The sequence below is a fragment of the Microcaecilia unicolor genome, chromosome 6, assembly GCF_901765095.1.
Source record: "Microcaecilia unicolor chromosome 6, aMicUni1.1, whole genome shotgun sequence".
Taxonomy (NCBI): Eukaryota; Metazoa; Chordata; class Amphibia; order Gymnophiona; family Siphonopidae; genus Microcaecilia; species Microcaecilia unicolor.
In genome coordinates this window covers 111,453,468-111,473,799 of record NC_044036.1, presented here as the reverse complement: position 1 = coordinate 111,473,799, position 20,332 = coordinate 111,453,468, and the positions used below count along the sequence as shown (strand labels likewise).

The 20,332-nt window shown below is 44.1% G+C and overlaps 1 protein-coding gene across 1 annotated transcript in view; it reads left to right on the top strand.

Moving 5' to 3' along the window:
* SLC30A7 (solute carrier family 30 member 7) overlaps positions 1-20,332 on the top strand; it is a 94,042-nt gene that overhangs the window by 34,153 nt on the left and 39,557 nt on the right. The window contains exons 7-8 of the mRNA XM_030206892.1: positions 6,344-6,394; positions 14,689-14,824. Of these exons, the coding sequence (XP_030062752.1) occupies positions 6,344-6,394; positions 14,689-14,824 (187 nt within the window). The remainder of the gene's footprint in view (positions 1-6,343; positions 6,395-14,688; positions 14,825-20,332) is intronic.

Below are 20,332 nucleotides of genomic sequence, written 5' to 3'. Positions count from 1 at the left end.
TGAGAAGGAGAAGCATTGGATATAGACTATTCTTTCCACACAGAGATTTTTGAATGTTGTGAAGAAAGTGGTAGACAGCACCCTCCTTGTGGTTCACAATATGAGGTTGACTGTTGTAGAAATGAGTGCAGCAGCTCTGGTAAGTTCAGTAAGGCTAAGAGAAAAATGTTTTTGGTTACTGTGACCAGGAGTAGATTCCAGCATAGGATGGACTGAAAATCACCATGGAGATGGTTATTAGTTTGGATGTCTGTACTATGACTTACGAATAATATGCCAGCAATGGTTCTGCACTGGACAGTTCAGGGAAAAATGAATACTTTGCTGCAAAAGAGCTGATCACGTATCTGTGTTGAGGCCAATGAAGTCTGTGCTAAGAATGGAGAACTACTACTACTTAACATTTCTAGAGCGCTACTAGGGTTATGCAGCGCTGTACAGATTGACATAAAGGACAGTCCCTGCTCCAAGGAGCTTACAATCTAAAGGGCGAAATGTCAAGTAGGGGCAGTATGATGGTTAGGTGCCGAAGGCGACATTGAAGAGGTGGGCTTTGAGCAAGGCTTTGAAGATGGGCAGGGAGGGGGCCTGGCATATGGGCTCAGGGAGTTTATTCCAGGCATGGGGTGAGGCAAGGCAGAAAGGGTGGAGCCTGGAGTTGGCGGTGGTGGAGAAGGGTACTGACAGGAGGGATTTATCTTGAATCCAGATCGATACGATTTTGTTCAAGCCTTTTATGTAGTGCAGACAGCCAAGAGATGTCTATGCTGATTTGTTCTTAGAAGCTGCATCCTGAGGGTGATCTGTGCTGAGGTCCTGGTGCTTCACTGGGTGGCTTTGACATTGTCTTAAACTCAGGCCTGTGCAAGTATGCTGAGAACAACTATATTTTAGGGTGAAAGTCTTAGTCAAGATTCATACCATTTTGGAAGATCACTGGCACTGCTCCTTTACAGCCGGACTCAAAGCCTCTGTACGTCAAGTTTAAGGCCACATCCCCAAAAGAGGGTCTACTAGAGTGTGCAGAATTGATCAGCCTTTTCACAGATGTTGATCTCCCTCTCTTCCTAAGCTTCCTCCTTAAAATGATTGTTGTCATAAAGACCAACTTTTTTGAGCCTGCAGATATATCCTTCTGTAGCTCTTACACTCAAACTGGTTTGGTCAGCCCTGAGACAAAATGAAGCATCTAGAGTGTGCTCATAGAAGGAAGGGGTGGGTAAGGAGATAGGTTGGATTGGGGGATGTTGTGGGGAGGGTGGCATATATATTGGTGAGGAGATATTTCAAAAAAGATTGTAGAGCTTGGTGTGGTTGGATATATTTGTTAAGTCATGTGATCTTTATCTGCCTTAGTTTTTTTCTGTTTCTGTGTATTCATTTCTTTTATGAACAGATTGGAACTCATCTTTTAGTTAAGTTAAACTTCATCAAATCAGAGCCACTGTAGCTGTTTTGAAATTGGCTTACCTGGATTGTGTATGCAAAGCAGCTATATGGCCTTTGTTTCATACTTCACACTACTGCTTGCACTAGATTTTAGTCAGGTACAGTGCTTTTGGTTCAGTTGTACTGTCCAATTTGTCTCTCTCACAACAGCAAGTCGTGCATCGTCTGTGAATATGCCATCTTTATCTTTGAGCATCCCTGAGCTTGTGAGTTAACCACTTGTGTGCTTGACTTGGTTCTACTTGTCCATGGAAAAAGCAACGCTGCTCACCTGTATCGGATGTTTTTCTGTAGACAGTAGGGTTGATTAGATGCAGTCTCTCCCACCTCCCTGTTGCATTCCTTGAGCAGTGGAAATGAGATAGAAGAGACCGCTGTGCATGAGAAGGGCTATACATACCACTTAGTTTTGAGCTCTGGGAGAGCATTTCCATCCTGCTGCTGTGTGGTGACATCACCCATTTGTCTTTCCCATTACAGTGCCTGACTGGCATTTTTTCATTTGGGTTATTGCATAGATGATTCCTCAAAAACTTTGTATGACTTTGGAGACCTTTTGCACAGCCTTTTTATTACTGGAAATTGAGAGAAATCCTTCCAAAGCAGGGATTCCCAACCCAGTCTTGAGGACACACACGCCTAGCCAGTCTGGTTTTCAGGATACCCGGAGTGAATATGCATGAGATAAATTTGCATGCACTTCTTCCATTGTTTGCAGCTCTATCGCATGCATATTCTTTGTGGATATCCTGAAAACCTAACTGGCTAGGTGTGTCTGCAGGACTAGGTTGAGAACCCCTGTTCTAAAGGGAAGCATAAGGAAGACCAGAGTAAGTTTAGGCTAGAGAAATCCTTCAGAGAATCTTTCCTAGATTAACAAATGTCTAACCCCTCTTTCCCTGCCCCTCCCCCCCAGTGGTCTCCAATATTGAGTCTTCAGTTAAAGTGCTGAATGGGTTATAGATGTCCTGTAAATTAGTCATGAAGCAGTAAAGATGTGCTGAAAGACCACAAGATTATCTACTAGTTTTCCTCTAGCAGAATTGTATCCAGGGACAACAGCAATACTATCGCTGGGCTGTCTTCATCCTCCGATGCAATAAATTTTATGGTGGTTGTGAATTGCCTCGGATGGTAGATAAATGAAATGAGTAGATAGATCCCTCTGTACCTATGCAGCACTTGGTAAAGATCCCAGCTGCTCTGTGTGGATACCAGATGGCATTTTATTTGTGTTCCAGGCTGTTTCATTGTTTGGATTGCAAATGAAAGTTTGGGAGATTGTTGTACTTGTTCACTCTCACTACTGGCCCAGTGGCATTTCATCTTAAATAACAGTGGATACTACTGACATGATTTTAGAATACCTCCTGTGTGAAAAGAGATGACTATGAAGCCCCAACACCCATCCCAATCCAAGGAATGTTGAGTGCTGGCGCCAGTACAAATATTACCTTTCTTCAAAACATAAAGGCTAAATCCTATCTACCTTTGCAGATTAATAGCTGTTGGGTTTAAGTTCCTAAGTATGGGCTTCTTTTACAAAGCTGCGTTAGCGATTTTCTCAGCAAACGAGAGGAAGCCCATAGGATCTGAATGGGTTCCTCTCATTTGCCACACTGAGAATTGGCAGTGCGGCTTTGTAAAAGAAGCCATATGTGTTTTCAGAGAATAGTCTGTGCAGCTATCAGGCCCCTCATAAATGCAGAGCCTCTTGTAAAATACAAGGAAGTGGAGGAGCGCATGTGTATTTGCCAGGATATACAGTGTGAGCAGCCATTTTACAAAAGTTTTCCACATGTCGCAGGTCACTTTTTATAAATCTACATATCTAAGTGTCTCCAGTTAAGTAGAGAGGCAGCATTTTTTCCCTTCCTTCCAACTCCCCCCCCCCCCCCCCCCCCCCCCCCCCCCAAAGGGTGATTAAGGTGAATTATTCCCGTAATCCCTCATGTAAAAACCCTAGGAGAAATGAGAACTTTAAAAAAAAATCTCAGCATGCCTCTAAGCTGGTGCAAAACCTAATGGAGAAGTTTAAGATGGGGAATACATATCAGTGGCGTAGCCAGACTGCCAATTTTGGATGGGCCTGAACCTAAAGTGGGTGGGCACAAAATTTTCTCTCTACCCCCCTTCCCCAGCAAAATTTAGTCACAGTTATCAGACGCATTTGTCACACAGGGGTAAAGTGCTGCTTTTCAGTGCATCAGGTTTCAGAAAATAATTTATTTCATAGCCTAACACCCTTTTCAATGAGCTTTCAGAGGCCAAAACCTCCTGCCTCGGGTCAGTATAATGCTTTTACGGTATCCTCTCCTGACCTGAGGAAGGAAGTATTGGTCTCTGAAACTTTATTAACACAGGTACCATATTACTTTATCCTAAATTAAAATAAAATTATTTTCTTTACCTTTGTTGTATGGCCATTTACTTTTCTCATTGTGTTGCTCCCAGTCTCTAGATTCTGCTTTCCTTCGTCTTTCTCTTGCCAGGGTTTCCTGTCCGTTCATCACCTATGGCTTTTCATCTTTTCCTCACCGTTGTTCTCCACATGCCCCTTCCTCTTATTCTCCAGTCTTTCCCTACTCTGTCCTCTCCCTCTTTCCATCCAGCAGCTCCCCTCTTTCTCTCCCCATCCTTCCAGTGTCTCCCCTCTTTCTTTTGCATCCAGCGTCTCCTTTTTCTCCCTACCCTTCCATCCAGTGTCTACTCTTTCTCTCCTCATCCTTCCACTCATCTACCCTCTCTCCTGATCCTTCCATCTAGTGTCTCTATCTCCCCTCTCCTTCTATCCAGTGTCTATCTCTCTACCCTTTTCTGTTCAGTCTCCTCCCTCTCTCCACATCCTTATAGTTTCTCCCCTTTCTCTCTGCATCCTTTCATCCATCTCCCCTCTTTCTCTCCCTATCCTCCCATGTCCAGCAGCTCTCTCCCCTCCAGTCCCTTCTTCCTCTTTCTCCCTTGTCCAGCAGCTCTCCAGCCCCTTCCTCCTCTCCCTCCCATGTCCAGCAGCTCTCTCCCTTCCCTCTAGTCCCTTCTTCCTCTCTCTCCCATGTCCCAGCAGCTTCTCCCTTCCCTCCAGTCCCTTCTTCCTCTCCCTCCCATGCAGGGCCGTGCCAAGGGTCTGTGGCGTCCCCCTGCAAGGGATCGGGTGGCGCCCCCCCCTCAGACAAGCGGTTGGAGCGCGCCCCCCCCCCCGTGAAGATGATCGCTGTCCTCTCTCCCCTGCCCTCCCACTCCCATGTCCCAACTGCTCGCCCTCTTCTCCCCCCCAACAAAATCTCTTTTAAATTTACCTCCTTCCGGCTGGCAGGGCAGCGAAGTCGCAGCGTCAGTGAAGGAGGCGGCGCTCCCGATGTCCCGCCTTCTTCTGATGTCATCTTCCTGTGTAAATGCTACTGCTAATAGTAACATATAGGACCATAGTAGATGATGGCAGATAAAGACCTGTTGGGTCCATCCAGTCTGCCCAACAAAGTAAACTCATATGTGCTACTTTATATGTATACCTGACCTTGATTTATCCTTGCCATTTTCGGGGCATAGACCGTAGAAGTTTGCCCAGTACTTGCCCTGCTTCCCAACCACCGGTGCTGCCACCCAATCTCCGCTAAGCTCCTGAGGATCCATTCCTTCTGAATAGGATTCCTTTATGTTTATCACACACATTTTTGAATTTCGTTACTGTTTTCATCTCCACCACCTCCTGCTGGAGGGCATTCCAAGTATCCACCACTCTCTCTGTGAAAAAATACTTCCTGACATTTTTCTTCAGTCTGCCCCCCTTCAACCTCATTTCATGTCCTCTAGTTCTACTGCCTTCCCATCTCCAGAAAAGATTTGTTTGCGGATTAAAACCTTTCAAATATTTGAATGTCTGTATCGTATCACCCGTTTCTCCTTTCTTCCAGGGTATACATGTTCATGTCAGCAAGTCTCTCCTTATATGTCTTGTAATGCAAATCCCATACCATTTTTGTAGCTTTTCTTTGCACTGCCTCAATTCTTTTTACTGCTTTTAAAATAGAGGCCTAGATTTCCTATTTGTTCAAGATTTATATGGTGTCCTATTCAGAACACTTTCAGAACATTATACAAATGATGAGCAATGGAACAACAAGTGGTGTGATGTACAAGAAAGTCATTTTATAAAACTGAGTTTTGAAGATTCATCTTAAAGGGGATTAGCTATTTAGTCATGTGCATATTATGGGAGCTGGGTGACAGAACTCAGGAAGTGTTTGGAAGCAAGGAACAGAGGCATGGTTGGTTGATCGATCAGTCCGAAAAGAAAGAGAGGGTAGCAAGACTGAGCAAATGCTTGAAATACAAGAATTTTGAACTGGAATAAGCATTTTTACAGGAAGCCAGTGTAGAAGAGTGAGAAGGGGAGAAACGTGTATGTGCCAAGCAAGTTTTAGACTTGTGTATGGAGGGGGATAAGGGATGGGATTTGATTTACCACCTTTCTGTGGTTATAATCAAAGCAGTTTACATATTATATACAGGTACTTATTTTTGTACCTGGGGCAATGAAGGGTTAAGTGACTTGCCCAGAGTTACAAGGAACTACAGTGGGAATTGAACCCAGTTCACCAGGATGAAAGCCCACTGCACTAACCACTACGCTACTCCTCCACTTATGGCTAGCCATTAAAAGCATGCGTTCCCCATCCTTCCCTCACCTTTTTTGCTCCATGTCTAATCCCTGCTACTCAATTATTACTATTTGTTTTGCATATTGTAATCTTTGATTTGTCTTAGATTACACTATACTTAATTGTTTATACTGGTTATACTGGTGTACTTTATTACATGTGTATGTATATATATATATTTTTTTCTGTTTGCTTTCTGTTTATATAACTTGACCAAAAATTAACTTTCATTGCAGGTGATCATCCTCCAGAAAAGACCAGTGCATCCGGCAACCAGATTTTAGAAAGTATGCTGTTTCATTTGCTTCTCTAGCTAATTCTTTAAACTGTTTTGTAATGTGCCAAAGGGTAATGTCATAAAATTAAGCTTTCAGATTTCTGTTCTACCTTCTGGGATATGTTCACTAATTGAAAATTCTCTCTTAGTTTCTCAGTAAAGTCCTGCTATGCTGAAATTTGGTTTTTGAAGCTGGGTTTCATATTAATGAGGAGCATGCTACTGATGGTTCAGTGTTAGATGCTTAAAGCTGCATCTCTGATGGCTCCTTGTGGTGTTGGCTACGGGTACAACTGTGAACTTTACAAAAAAAAATGTCATTGGAGATACATTTAGAGGTCTTCTGAAAACAAGTTGCTTTGTAACAGTGAGATTTTTGGGTTCTATTTGATTACTGTTTGTGCACATCTCTACTTAGTTTCATGATTATAACTTGCGACACATTTAAGTAGATCATGAAATAGATCAGAAAACAAGTCGGGAGCTGATGTCGCAGTGTCTTCTCAGGGAGCAATTTTCAAGTTGGTGGTTTATTCTTTCTCCTGGTCTTTTTGCTTGTAGCATTAACCAGTTTGAGATGAGGAACAGCTGTCAGGGAAACAAGAATTGTGAAACTTGAAGCTGGTAACTGAAAATAGAAAAAGGTGTGAATAACAAACATGCATGTAACCTTAAGTTTCCAAATCCTGTCTTGATCACAGCAGTCAGTTAAGTTTCAGAATATCTGCAATGAATATGCTTGACAAATTTGCATACATTGAGGACCTGTTTGTATGCAAAAGTTTCAAGCATATGTCCTAAAACTTTAACTAGATAAGCTGGAAGCCCATATCTTAAGTGCCCAAATAATTTCAAAGTTTTGATAAGATTTTATTTGTGCATTTTTTGGGTTACCACAAATGAACACTAGAGTCACTCAGTACAGGAAATAAGTTTGTAAACTTGTGTTAAGCAATCATTTTCTATATGTATTAACATGGTACTTGCAATGGAATTTCTAGTAGAAAGAATTTTGCATTTGCATGCTGGCAGGCCCCTATTCTCCCCAACAAGGCAAACTTGCCAGCGATGGGGCTGGAGGTCCGGCGCATCTCCAGCCCTCCCTGAAACCTAGGTGGGGGGATCGTTGGAGGGACCGGCGGTCCAGCGGACCTCCAGCCCCCCTGTCGCTGGGGGTTTGGTTGTCCACTGACTGGGTGCACATGTTGAGGGGAGTTGGGGGGGCTGGAGACCCACCGTATCTCCAGCCATCCCTGGGTGGGGGGAATCGGGGGGACCGGAGGTCCGCCGGACCTCCAGCACCCGTTGCTCAGGGCAGGAGTAGTTGGGGCCTGGTGGTCCCATGGACCTCCAGCCCCTGTGTTTGACAGGTTTGGGCTTTTGACAGCCCAGACCTGTCAAACAAGTGCGGGAGGTTTGTGCTGAGCACATGCTGAGGCACAATTCTCCCGCATTTCTACCTCATGATCAGAGATAATTGCATGCTTAAATTTGCATGCAATTATCTCTGATCGGTGCGGTAAAGCCCCGTGCTGTTTGGAACAGCGCGGGACTTTTGATCATCTGCTTGTAGATGACTTCTTCATCCCCTCCCCCTGACATATCATTGTGCTGGAGCATCAGCTAGTGTCTTTCCCCATGTTCCATGCCCAGTATCTGCCTTATTTCTGCTTTCCTCCCATAATCGTCTCAGTATCCTCCTTTTCCGTTTCCTCCCCACTGCCACGCATCCCTTCTCTGCTTTCCCATCCCCCTTCGTTGTATCCTTCTCATTCTGTTCCCCCAGTCCAATGACTGAAAGTACGTTCACAGACTCTGCATTAATGTTGACAAATCCTACCACACAGTTTTCCTGTTATTAAAGAAACCCATGTGAGATATGGGGTTGCCAAATTTGGGAGAGTTCATTGATGCTCTTAGGTGGCACATGCCCCTTTCACCCATACTTCCAGTCCTGGGACTGCTGAAAGCATCTACTGCAGCAGCCAAATGCTGGGTTGATCTGTATCTAGTTATTAAGAAGATGCACAGACCGTGAGTATGCTGTTGTGCTCCAGTTAGTTTTCCATGGCAGTTTGTATTTAAAAGAAAGGAGTGGTCCCAAAGAAAATGCCATAATTCATTTTTTTCCTCGACCTGTGCAGATTTACCCCCTGTTTACAAAGCCACGCGGCAGTGCCGACACAGCCCATTCAAAGTGAATGGGCTGTGTCGGCATTACTGCACTGGCACCTGCTAGCGTGGCTTAGTAAACGGGGGAGGGGGGGTAATTCTTTACATTTAAACTGGAAAGGAGGCACTGCTGGTTTTAAATAGGTCATTCTTGACAGATGTGACTATTAATGTTCAGGGAATGGGTTTCCACAATTTTATTGTATTGTAAATTTAATTTGATTTTTTTTTTTCAGTTGTAAACTGCTTTGACACTAATGGACGAAAGACAGTATAGAAATTGAAGCAATAAGCCACATTAATGCTCTCGATTGCTAATGCTGCCACTTGCCAGCAAAGGACAGCAGAGCTCAAGTTTTCCTTTTCTAGAACAATTTTAGTTTCACCTTCAGTTTCATCTCTTAAAAAATATTCTATTGCTGTTCCTGATGTCCATTAAAAACATTTTTCTTAACTCACCAGGATCCTTTCACCTTTCAAGAAAAATACAAAGTGCACCAGAAAAAGACCCTTAATTATTTTTAAACAGTTTCCAGTTGGTAGAAGCCAGGTGCCAGTGATTTGTTTACAAACTTCAGAGGAGAAAGATATTTCAGGATGAAGACTTTTTTTTTTTTTTGGTTTTTTGGAAAAATCATCTTTTTTTCAGTTTGTAACAAAAAAAAAAGAAAAGCACACATCAGTAAAGAATCAAAACAAAGGATATATCCAAAAAGCAATGCCCCAACCCACCCCTATCCACCGTCTACTAACAGCTATAGTTTTAACATTACATTACAAACAATTGCCTCTCATTTTTTCCACCCAGAAATACATCCCAAATCTTTCCTAACTTGTTAGACTCCACTCCTAACAACCCCCCTCCTATACAAATACAGTTACCTTAGCACCTGGAACAGATGAATCCAGAGACTTGTGGGTTGTGTCCATCTACCAGCAGGTGGAGCTAGAGCACTGAATTTTGTCTTATAGGACAGTTTGCGCCTTGGTTAGTCAGTATATCTCTGTCTCCAGCAGGTGGTGAACGGACTGTTGTAAGGCCTGGCTTCACCAGTGTTGGCTCCTGTTCTGGATTTCCTGGTTCATTAGAATGGTGCTAGCTTTAGGGGGTACAACTGGTGGTGCCAGGTCCCTCCTCTCCCCCACCCACATCCAGCCACTTTCTCCCCCACCCCATCCACATCCAGCCACTTTCTCCTTCCTTCTTCCTCTGTAAAAAAAAAAAAAAAAAAAAAAATTACATCAGCTTTGCCTGCTTATGTGGCTACTTGGATGTTAGTTGGGGTTGCTCCTACTGCTACCAATATACCTTGGGTCAGAGTGGTGAGTCAAAACTTGTACCTGGAGATTTGGTGAGTGTTCCTTTACATTTTTCTCCTCTTCGGGCTTACTTGCGGTTTCACTTTTTCCTTGCGATGGCTGTAGAGCCTGGTTGGCGCTGCTCTCGCTATGCTAAGCAGAGAGCAGCATCGGGGAAATGTTGCGGGGTGTTTTGAGGGCATTTCAGTGAGGCAAACTGCTTCTTCCTGTGCTGTGTGATCGCGGCCTCTTCTCTCCTCAGCTGACATTCTCCGATGCAGTTTTTCAGGCTACCGAGGCCATTGTAAATTGGCATGATTGGCGCCTATGGCTGCAGGATCTATGCTGCTGCTTTAAGCTGGGCATAATTCTGGACTGGATACATGTGCTGGTAAAGGTTCTGACTGTATTGTAACTCCTGGGCCTCTGATGCCTTTTTTCCCAGTGTTTATGTTTTCAGTGCATCAAGCTTATTTTCTGCAAAGGTCTCCTCAGCTTACGCAGTCTTCTGCCTGTCTCTTTCAGCGGCAGTTGAAGGTTTCTGAGTCCTTGAAGGAAGATATTTTGAACCTGTCTCTGTGGAAGGTTCTTGAGCTCCTCCATCTTCCTCTCAGTGTGCATCAGGCTGGGCAACAGCTTCACTACCTTCTGTTTTTCTATGGGAGTTAAGAAGGGTGAGAGTCTGGCTGATAGAGAAGGCTGATCCTAGAGCTGTTAACATTTTTTTTCCCCCAAGGAGGACTTAATTTCCTTTATGGCTAAGGCTCTGGAGGCTTTGAATGTTCATAGCTCGCCGTCATTAAACCCCTCAGTCTCTACTCCTGGGATGGCTAGCATGCTGGAAACTGCCTAAAGCATTCCTGTACATGAAGCTATGCCTATGCTCATTTTGATTCGGTGGCCTACCCCACATTCCTGTCTCAGGGTGGCCTGGGCTATGACTTTGCTTTCTTCTATTGGTTAGGATGAGCTAGGGAGGCTTACATTAACTTAAGTTGATTCTTTGTTGGCTGCAAGCACAAAAAACAAAAGTAAAAACACACCCTGCTAGGGGAGGGTGGAATGGCTTTAAGGGATGTGCCGGATGGGATATTGGGGTGGTCTTGACGTGCTCTTGTCCCTGGCTTAGCTCCCCCTCTGCTGGCCACGGCCAGACAGCGTAGTTGAGCCTAATCGCTGCTCTCGCATCACACTCGGGACCAGTGGCGTAGCTACGTGGGGCCTGAGGGGGCCCGGGCCCCCGCAGATTCGCCCCTGGCCCCCTGCCGACGACCCCCCTCCCGCCACCAACCTTCCCCCACCATCGCCGCCAGCCCCGCTACCGCATGATTTACCTTGATTGCTGGCGGGGATGCCCAAACCCCGCCAGCCAAGAGTGTTCTTCAGCGCTGGAGTTAGTAAACTCCGGCGCCTTCATTCAAGAAAGTTCGTCTGAAGGATCAGCTGGTTTTGACGCCTTACGTCCTGCACCGTGCATGTAGCCCCGTGCAGGACGTAAATGCGTCAAAACCAGCTGATCCTTCAGACGAACTTCCTTGAATGAAGGCGCCGGAGTTTACTAACTCCAGCGCTGAAGAACACTCTTGGCTGGCGGGGTTTGGGCAGCCCCGCCAGCAAACAAGGTACTTCATGGGGCGGGCGGCGACAGCGGCCGAGGGTTGGTAGCGGGAAGGGGGGGGGGAGTTTAAGAGTGTCGGCGCGATCGAGCGGGGGGAAGGGGGGTTGCCGGAGGGGGGGAGGCGGCTTAACAGTGCCCCCCCATCTCGGGCTCTGGCCCCCCCTCCTGGCAAGGTCTGGCTACGCCCCTGCGACCATACCTGGTTGAACTCAGAGCTGGGCTTTCCTGAGGGGTATCCCCCCACCCCTCTTGCCTGTTCACCCTGTTTGGGTATACTCCCCATAGGCTCTCCCTGCAGCTCCCAGGCTTTTCGGCAGCACCTATCACAAATGATAATGATAATACTAATAATTTAGTTGGCCTAGTTAGCATCATTCCCTTTGTCAGTGGCTCATTCAATCTGTGTCATTGAGCATTGAGCAAGGTGCTGTTCCCTTCCCCCCTTCTGCACAAAAATGGATACATTGCTGTCTCACACACTGCTTGAGCCAGGACAGATTGGCAGTTAGAATCCTCTCTTCTCTCTCAATTCTCTCAAATAAATAAATAAATTCCCTGCTGGTAGGAAGAAATAACACCCAGCTCTTGCTGGTGCAGACCCCGTCCCCAGGGTAGTGCAAGGCAAGAACACACCAGTGCAGGGGGCTAAAGAAGAACATGCAAGTAGGTCTCTTGGAGGTCCAGAATCGTTGGATATACCCCCAGCAGCACCACTCCAGGGACTGGTCTGCTGGTTGGGGGCTGGGTGTTATGCATTCCTACCAGCAGGGAGTTTATTTATTTAGTTGAGTGAATTGAGAGAGAAGAGAGGATTCTAACTGCCAATCTGTCCTGGCTGAAGCAGTGTGTGAGAGAAGGTCCGGAGTGGAACCTTAGTGTGGGCACTTTAAAAACTCCTTTGAATCTCTGAAGCAGGCTACTTTGAAAGATCTTCCTCTCAAATCTCTCTTAGTAGCTGTTGGCTGGTAGAGTTTGTTACAGGCATGGTTGGGCAGAAATCTGTTCCTTCCTTTCTCGGATTCAGGCATGACTATTTATACTTTTCCTCTTTTCTCTTCCCAGGATGGTTTTGGCTTTTCATCTTAGCCAGCCTCATTTTCTGCCCTTTTTTAAGGAAGGGAATGGCAAGATTGATTTTCACTTGCTCCGTTGCCTTGATGTTCGTCGAGTTCTTCTCCAGTATTTGCAAGCTACCAATATTTTCAGGTGGTCCAATCATCTTTTTGTTCTTTTTTTCCTGCCTGAATCGGGGTCCTTAAGCATCTAAGGTGACAATGTTTCTCGCTGGAATAAGGAAGCTATTGCCTCTGTGTACCTTCCTTCCCGGCAAGCAGCTGCTGGCTTCTCGTTGAGCACATTCTGCTAGGACCCTAGCAACTTCTTGGGAATTAAGAGTTTTTTTCCCCCCTCAAATGCATATGTAAAGCAGCTACTGGGTCCTTGGTCCTCACTGCATCCTTTTTCCAATAATTTTCTGGATGTTATGGCTCAAACAGACTCTTCTTTTGGCCGTTTGGTGTGCTCTGCGGGAGTTTCGGATTCTCAACTCTACATGAGAACTACTTTGCTACACCCCACGAGTCTCTGGATTCATCTGCTGCAGGTGCTAAGGAAAGAGAAATTGTTTTATCTGATAATTTTTCTTTCCTTTAACTGCCACAGATGAATCTAGAACTCCACCCTTCTTCAATGCTCTGTTCTCATGGTTTGTTCATTTCTGTGCTTAGGGTAATGGCTCATTTTGGTGTTAAAAGTTTTTGCTGTTTTCTACTGTTCATGCTGCTCCTCTGTGAGGAAGGGGATCTATTATGACTCTTATTCCTTCTGCTTTGTTATGAGAAATACTGACTAACCAAGGAGCATACCGTCCTATAATACAAAGGTCAGTGCTCTGTATCTCCACATGCTGGTAGATGGTCACAACCCACAAGTCTCTGCATTCAATTGCAATGGTTAAAAGGAAAGAAAATTATCGGGTAAGACTTTTCTCCATGTTACCAATTTCTTTCCCCCTAGGCATCCCAGTATTAAGGATTCATTAAGGCTGAGTTCTTGAGTTAAATGTTTGGAGGCGTTCCAGGGGTGGAGTCAGGACTTGGCTGCTTAAGTGCTGATATTCAGCCCTTAAGTGGTCAGCTTTGCTGCATAAGTATGTCCTATTTTTATGTGGTAAACCATTGCCGCTTAAGTGATGAATATTGACTTAAGTGGCTATGCGTTAGCAGGCTTAAAAATATCCAGATATTCAAAGCTGAAACCTTCATAGGTCCCAGCTTTGAATACCCAGGAATAACGCAATCAGTGGTGAGCAAAATGCTTACCGTCGACGGCTGAATATTGACCCCCAGCCACCTACAGTTTCCATAGCTAAAGAGTTTAAATAAAAATATTAGTCATTTTTTGTTTAGCTAAAGGATGCTATGTTTTGTGACTTAAGCTGTTTGACCAATGTATTAACTATTGAATGGTTCTGAGCTGCAAGCTTGTTAAGTCGTGAACAGTTCTGAGCTACGTGGTTTGGTAAAGTATATACATTTTGTTGTGTTATTGTTGTGTCTGACAGTCTCCATTTATGAGTAATAAAAAAATTGTCTCTCTGTATTTGCATAAAATGAGAATAAAGGTGGGGGGAGGGGGAGATCCCTGAGAAAAACATTACATTGCTCTATTTATTGAAGGGAGATGTTCAGCATATCTTTTGCAACTCCTTTTTTTAAAACTGTATGATTATTTCTCTCATGGCACTCTTTTCCAAACTGCTGTTGAATCCTTGCTTGAGAGATGGGTGGATATTTATAGCATGACAAATATTGCCTTTATTTTACCCAGATATACCCCCCCCCCCCCTGCCTATTAAACCTGGTATATTTTTCATGGATAGATCTGCAGAAAATTGTATTGGTGGAAAGGTTTTTGATAAACTTGCTTTCACTGTATTAAGGCAAGAGTGTTTGGGTGACAGTTATGGGCTCATGGTTTCCATTTATTGGTTTCTAGACCTGATTCTTTCTGGATCTCACACTGCTTGGCCCTGAAAAAGCAGATACTTGCCTGAAGCTGTTTTCACCCAAAAGAGTTACATTCACAGAAGTGGAAATGCATGGTTTAGGAGCCAACGTCTTTAACATGTATACTTTTATTTTCAGAGTGGAATCATTTCTTTGAGCTACAGGATGAATATTCACTAATGATATGTTTTCTGTGTTTGTGTCTAGGTGTGTATTTGCACATTGTTGCAGATACGCTTGGCAGTGTTGGTGTAATCATATCTGCATTTCTTATGCAGAAATATGGTCTAATGATAGCAGATCCTGTCTGCTCAATGCTTATCGCCCTCCTTATAGGAGCAAGGTATGTCTCCTTAAGCTAAACTTTTGCTTTTATAGTAAAACAATTTCTCAGGATCGGTATATGGAGTAACATCACTGTGAAATGATGAAACCAGTTACCGGTCACTATTCAGCCAGCAGCAGTCAACATGTGTTTAAACGCTGACCATCACCAGCTAAGTTATACCCAGATAGTCAATAACATGCTCTGTCCAGGCACTGGCATTGAATATCTGGGTCTGACCAGACTACTGCTGGCCACTTGTACTTATTTGAGTTCTGGCTGCTATTTAGCAGAGACCCACATAATATACTTACGCAGGTCCTGACTGAATATCAATTTGGACTTGCATAAATGCCTCTCTGTTTCTCTGCATCCCCCATCTGATTCAGATATCCGAACCTCCCCCCCCCCCCCCCCCCCCCAGTGCCTACCTACATCCCTGGTGGTCCAGCAGAGTGTCCTGGGTATGAGCGATCCCTACTTGCACCTGCTGTTAGCGACTCCATGTGTTAAAATGACTGCTGTGAACTCTAGTAGTTTCGTGCTGCTACCACTAGAGGTCAGCCTTTCATATATAGGAGATGGCTTCTGCCCAGGATACCCCTGCTGGACTATCAAGGATGTAGGTAGGCTCCGTTAGGGGTGGGGGCCATCGACCTTGGGCAGGGGACTGATTTCAGGGGTTGGAATTGATGTGGGGGTGGGGAATCAGGTTGGAGGAGAGTGCATCCAACAGTGTTGGCTGCTTCCCAGAAGCTATGTAGGTCCAGGCTGATATTCAGTGCTAAACCAACAATCAAAAACCTAAAAATTCCCAGATTACCTCTGGTAAAAATTCTAAACACTAATCATACAAACCAGGGTATGGTATAATGGAAATAGTACAAGTGAAAGGATTGACCCAAGAGTATGCCAAAATGAGGTGCTATATACAGTGGGGGAAATAAGTATTTGATCCCTTGCTGATTTTGTAAGTTTGCCCACTGACAAAGACATGAGCAGCCCATAATTGAAGGGTAGGTTATTGGTAACAGTGAGAGATAGCACATCACAAATTAAATCCGGAAAATCACATTGTGGAAAGTATATGAATTTATTTGCATTCTGCAGAGGGAAATAAGTATTTAATCCCTCTGGCAAACAAGACCTAATACTTGGTGGCAAAACCCTTGTTGGCAAGCACAGCGGTCAGACGTCTTCTGTAGTTGATGATGAGGTTTGCACACATGTCAGGAGGAATTTTGGTCCACTCCTCTTTGCAGATCATCTCTAAATCATTAAGAGTTCTGGGCTGTCGCTTGGCAACTCGCAGCTTCAGCTCCCTCCATAAGTTTTCAATGGGATTAAGGTCTGGTGACTGGCTAGGCCACTCCATGACCCTAATGTGCTTCTTCCTGAGCCACTCCTTTGTTGCCTTGGCTGTATGTTTTGGGTCATTGTCGTGCTGGAAGACCCAGCCACGACCCATTTTTAAGGCCCTGGCGGAGGGAAGGAGGTTGTCACTCAGAATTGTACGGTACATGGCCCCATCCATTCTCCCATTGATGCGGTGAAGTAGTCCTGTGCCCTTAGCAGAGAAACACCCCCAAAACATAACATTTCCACCTCCATGCTTGACAGTGGGGACGGTGTTCTTTGGGTCATAGGCAGCATTTCTCTTCCTCCAAACACGGCGAGTTGAGTTCATGCCAAAGAGCTCAATTTTTGTCTCATCTGACCACAGCACCTTCTCCCAATCACTCTCGGCATCATCCAGGTGTTCACTGGCAAACTTCAGACGGGCCGTCACATGTGCCTTCCGGAGCAGGGGGACCTTGCGGGCACTGCAGGATTGCAATCCGTTATGTCGTAATGTGTTACCAATGGTTTTCGTGGTGACAGTGGTCCCAGCTGCCTTGAGATCATTGACAAGTTCCCCCCTTGTAGTTGTAGGCTGATTTCTAACCTTCCTCATGATCAAGGATACCCCACGAGGTGAGATTTTGCGTGGAGCCCCAGATCTTTGTCGATTGACAGTCATTTTGTACTTCTTCCATTTTCTTACTATGGCACCAACAGTTGTCTCCTTCTCGCCCAGCGTCTTACTGATGGTTTTGTAGCCCATTCCAGCCTTGTGCAGGTGTATGATCTTGTCCCTGACATCCTTAGACAGCTCCTTGCTCTTGGCCATTTTGTAGAGGTTAGAGTCTGACTGATTCACTGAGTCTGTGGACAGGTGTCTTTCATACAGGTGACCATTGCCGACAGCTGTCTGTCATGCAGGTAACGAGTTGATTTGGAGCATCTACCTGGTCTGTAGGGGCCAGATCTCTTACTGGTTGGTGGGGGATCAAATACTTATTTCCCTCTGCAGAATGCAAATAAATTCATATACTTTCCACAATGTGATTTTCCGGATTTAATTTGTGATGTGCTATCTCTCACTGTTACCAATAACTTACCCTTCAATTATGGGCTGCTCATGTCTTTGTCAGTGGGCAAACTTACAAAATCAGCAAGGGATCAAATACTTATTTCCCCCACTGTATATATGGATAGATATATAAGGGAGTTCTCAGAGTATAAACTCACCCAAACGAGACAACACAAAGAGGCACATTTTCAAAGCACGTAGCCTTCCAAAATTCCATAGGTTTCTATGGAACTTTGGAAGGCTAAGTGCTTTGAAAATATGCCTCAAAGTGTTTTACGTCTCTAAGGGTGGACAAGTATCTCAATCATAGAACTTCTCCTTTGTGTCTTTTTATGATTTTTTTATATACTTGCAAATGCACCCCTGTGCTATAATACAAATAAAACATTCCAAAAGTGTGCACCCTCTGCCAATGTAGGCAACTGATAGATCAATGCTGTCACTAGTTTCCAATAACCTCATATGCACAAAAAGATTTTTTAAAAAGTGCTATAGTACAGCTCACTAAATAGCTTATATATTTTTCTTATCCTCTATAATCCTACGTTATAATGAAAAATAGGATAAAAGCACTTAGTGTTAAGTGGTCAGGAGTGCTTCGGATCGAGTAGACGACATCCTGATCTGTGGGGAAAAAATCTCGTATAGCTATGTCAGTGCTGTAAGTCAATTAAGCCAGCTGCTTCCGCTCATCAACTCAATTCTGTCCATATCCACGAGTAACTATCCGCTCTGGTGGAATTTTTTCAAGCTAGACTTATAAAGAGTCCAATTCTCATATTGATCAGCTATCTTCCAAAATAAATAAACTCGCCGTAGGCCAAGTCCTGTTAACACCAAACGTGATGATAATGTGGCGTTACTGCTCTGCTCAAACACAGTTTTCTAAAAAATTTAAATTGTGTTTGAGCAGAGCAGTTATTTTTCCCAAACCGGTTGTATTATTTGTAAACATTACCTTTATATTTGACAACCAGGATTTGAGAACTTTCTGGTTTAATTTCTTGGTTTTGCTAGGGGGGGGGAAGGGGAGTAAGAAACCGAAGATTAAATACCAAACTTTGGTGGGTAATTAGCAAGAGTGGGGGGTGGGGGGGGGGGCTTAGGAAGACCTAAATTTCATAATATGGCCTGCATGTCACCCCGATATGTCTGATTGGATTTCCCAGGGGGATGCGTATACTCCTCTGGTTATGGAAACTGCCTTCTACATCTTCTCTTATGTGCTGCATGCTAAATCCTCTGTTTTACCATCTCATCTGCGCAAGCGTGTGTTGGTTAAACCAGTTTGGGCGGTCTGGTGGGCTGTCACTCGGTTGTGGAAGTTTAATACACATTCCTCCAGGTACAGATAATCCTAGGTTGTTGACGTGTGTGGAGGGGTTCTTAGTAAGTTGTCATTTTCTTTTACTGGATGGCTCCCTGCGAGCGTCGTCTGATTTCCAGATGTGTTGGACTTTGCTGATATGCATTTCGGCAACTTACCCATTATGTATCTTCTTTAGATTCTTCACACCTCAGCACTGATCTGGATTCTAGATTTCAGGATTTTTTTAATGTGCCATCGGGAGACCCTGTTTTTATTTCTCTGTTACACAAATAGTTGCTTGTTTATTTGTGACATTTATATTCCACATTATCCCAAAAAGTTTGAGTTTAATGTGGCCTACAATAAACAGTATAGGATACATAACAAAGAATAATACATAAGAAAGTAATAGTAATTTGTTGTAAGAATCCAATTTTACAATACAGTATCATAAACATACTGGGATAGCTATGGATGTTTAACATTTAGAAAATCTATTATGAATGAGAAATTGTACATGTGGCAAAGAGAAAGTTAATGGTAAATAGAGTAATAGCCAATTCAACTTGTTGCTTGTCCTTTGAGGGATCTTGGGGACCTAACAGTTTGTTGGTCGGAAGATTTACATCTTCAGATTTGCTGTCCGGACCTTCTGTATTGTATCTGTCATATTCCATTTTGGGTACGCAGTGCAGAACTCAGGGAGTATCAATATTATGTGATACTTAAAGTTTATATTTCATGTAATGGGCTATATTGACACTTCTCTTTGTCTCAAATGTGGGGAGCTTCCTAATACTTGTTGTTATGCTTTTTGGGAATGCAAGTTTAAGTCCTTCTGGAGGTTTTGATATATTACATGGAACAAGTTTTACAGCAGACTTTCATTTCTTCCTGTTGGTATCCTATTGGGTCATGTCTCATCCTTAGGTGTCAGAGCTAAACATCAGACAGCCTGGGTAATGAAGGCTTATATAGTGAGGAAGAAATGTATTTTGCAGAAGTGGACTAAACTACTACTACTACTACTATTTAACATTTCTAGAGCGCTACAAAGTGTACGCAGCGCTGTACAAACACAGAAGAAAGACAGTCCCTGCTCAAAGAGCTTACAATCTAAAGCAGGAGAAGGTATTCTCTGCAGCCTATCTGTGAGATGGAAAATGCTCTCTGAAGCTGCTGCTATAAGTTGTTAGTTTTCTCTCCCTGAAAGAGATCCAAGCCACACCCACGAAGTTCAAACTGTCAGTGGGGAGGGTGAGGGGAGGAAATGGCAGTGCTTGATGAAAAAGAGAGCTCAGTTTGATAGGAGATATACTATAGGATGTCATTCTGAGGCCAGGCTAAGTCTAAAGCAGGAGAAGGTATTCTCTGCAGCCTATCTGTGAGATGGAAAATGCTCTCTGAAGCTGCTGCTATAAGTTGTTAGTTTTCTCTCCCTGAAAGAGATCCAAGCCACACCCACGAAGTTCAAACTGTCAGTGGGGAGGGTGAGGGGAGGAAATGGCAGTGCTTGATGAAAAAGAGAGCTCAGTTTGATAGGAGATATACTATAGGATGTCATTCTGAGAAGACCCGCAGTATTGGCATTGGAGGAACAAACTCCATGGGCTGCTTTTGATGGGAGCTTAGAATCATGCAGTTAACTTTTAAATCCCAGAGTCAGTTTTATTCTGTTTGGGGCTGTATGTACATTCTTTGGCTCCTTGTTCCTGAAATCATATCTTAAATCAATTGAGTGCCCTTTCAGGTACTATTGGGTAAATTCTCCCTTTTTCTTATTTTTTTTGGAAGGCACTGGGTG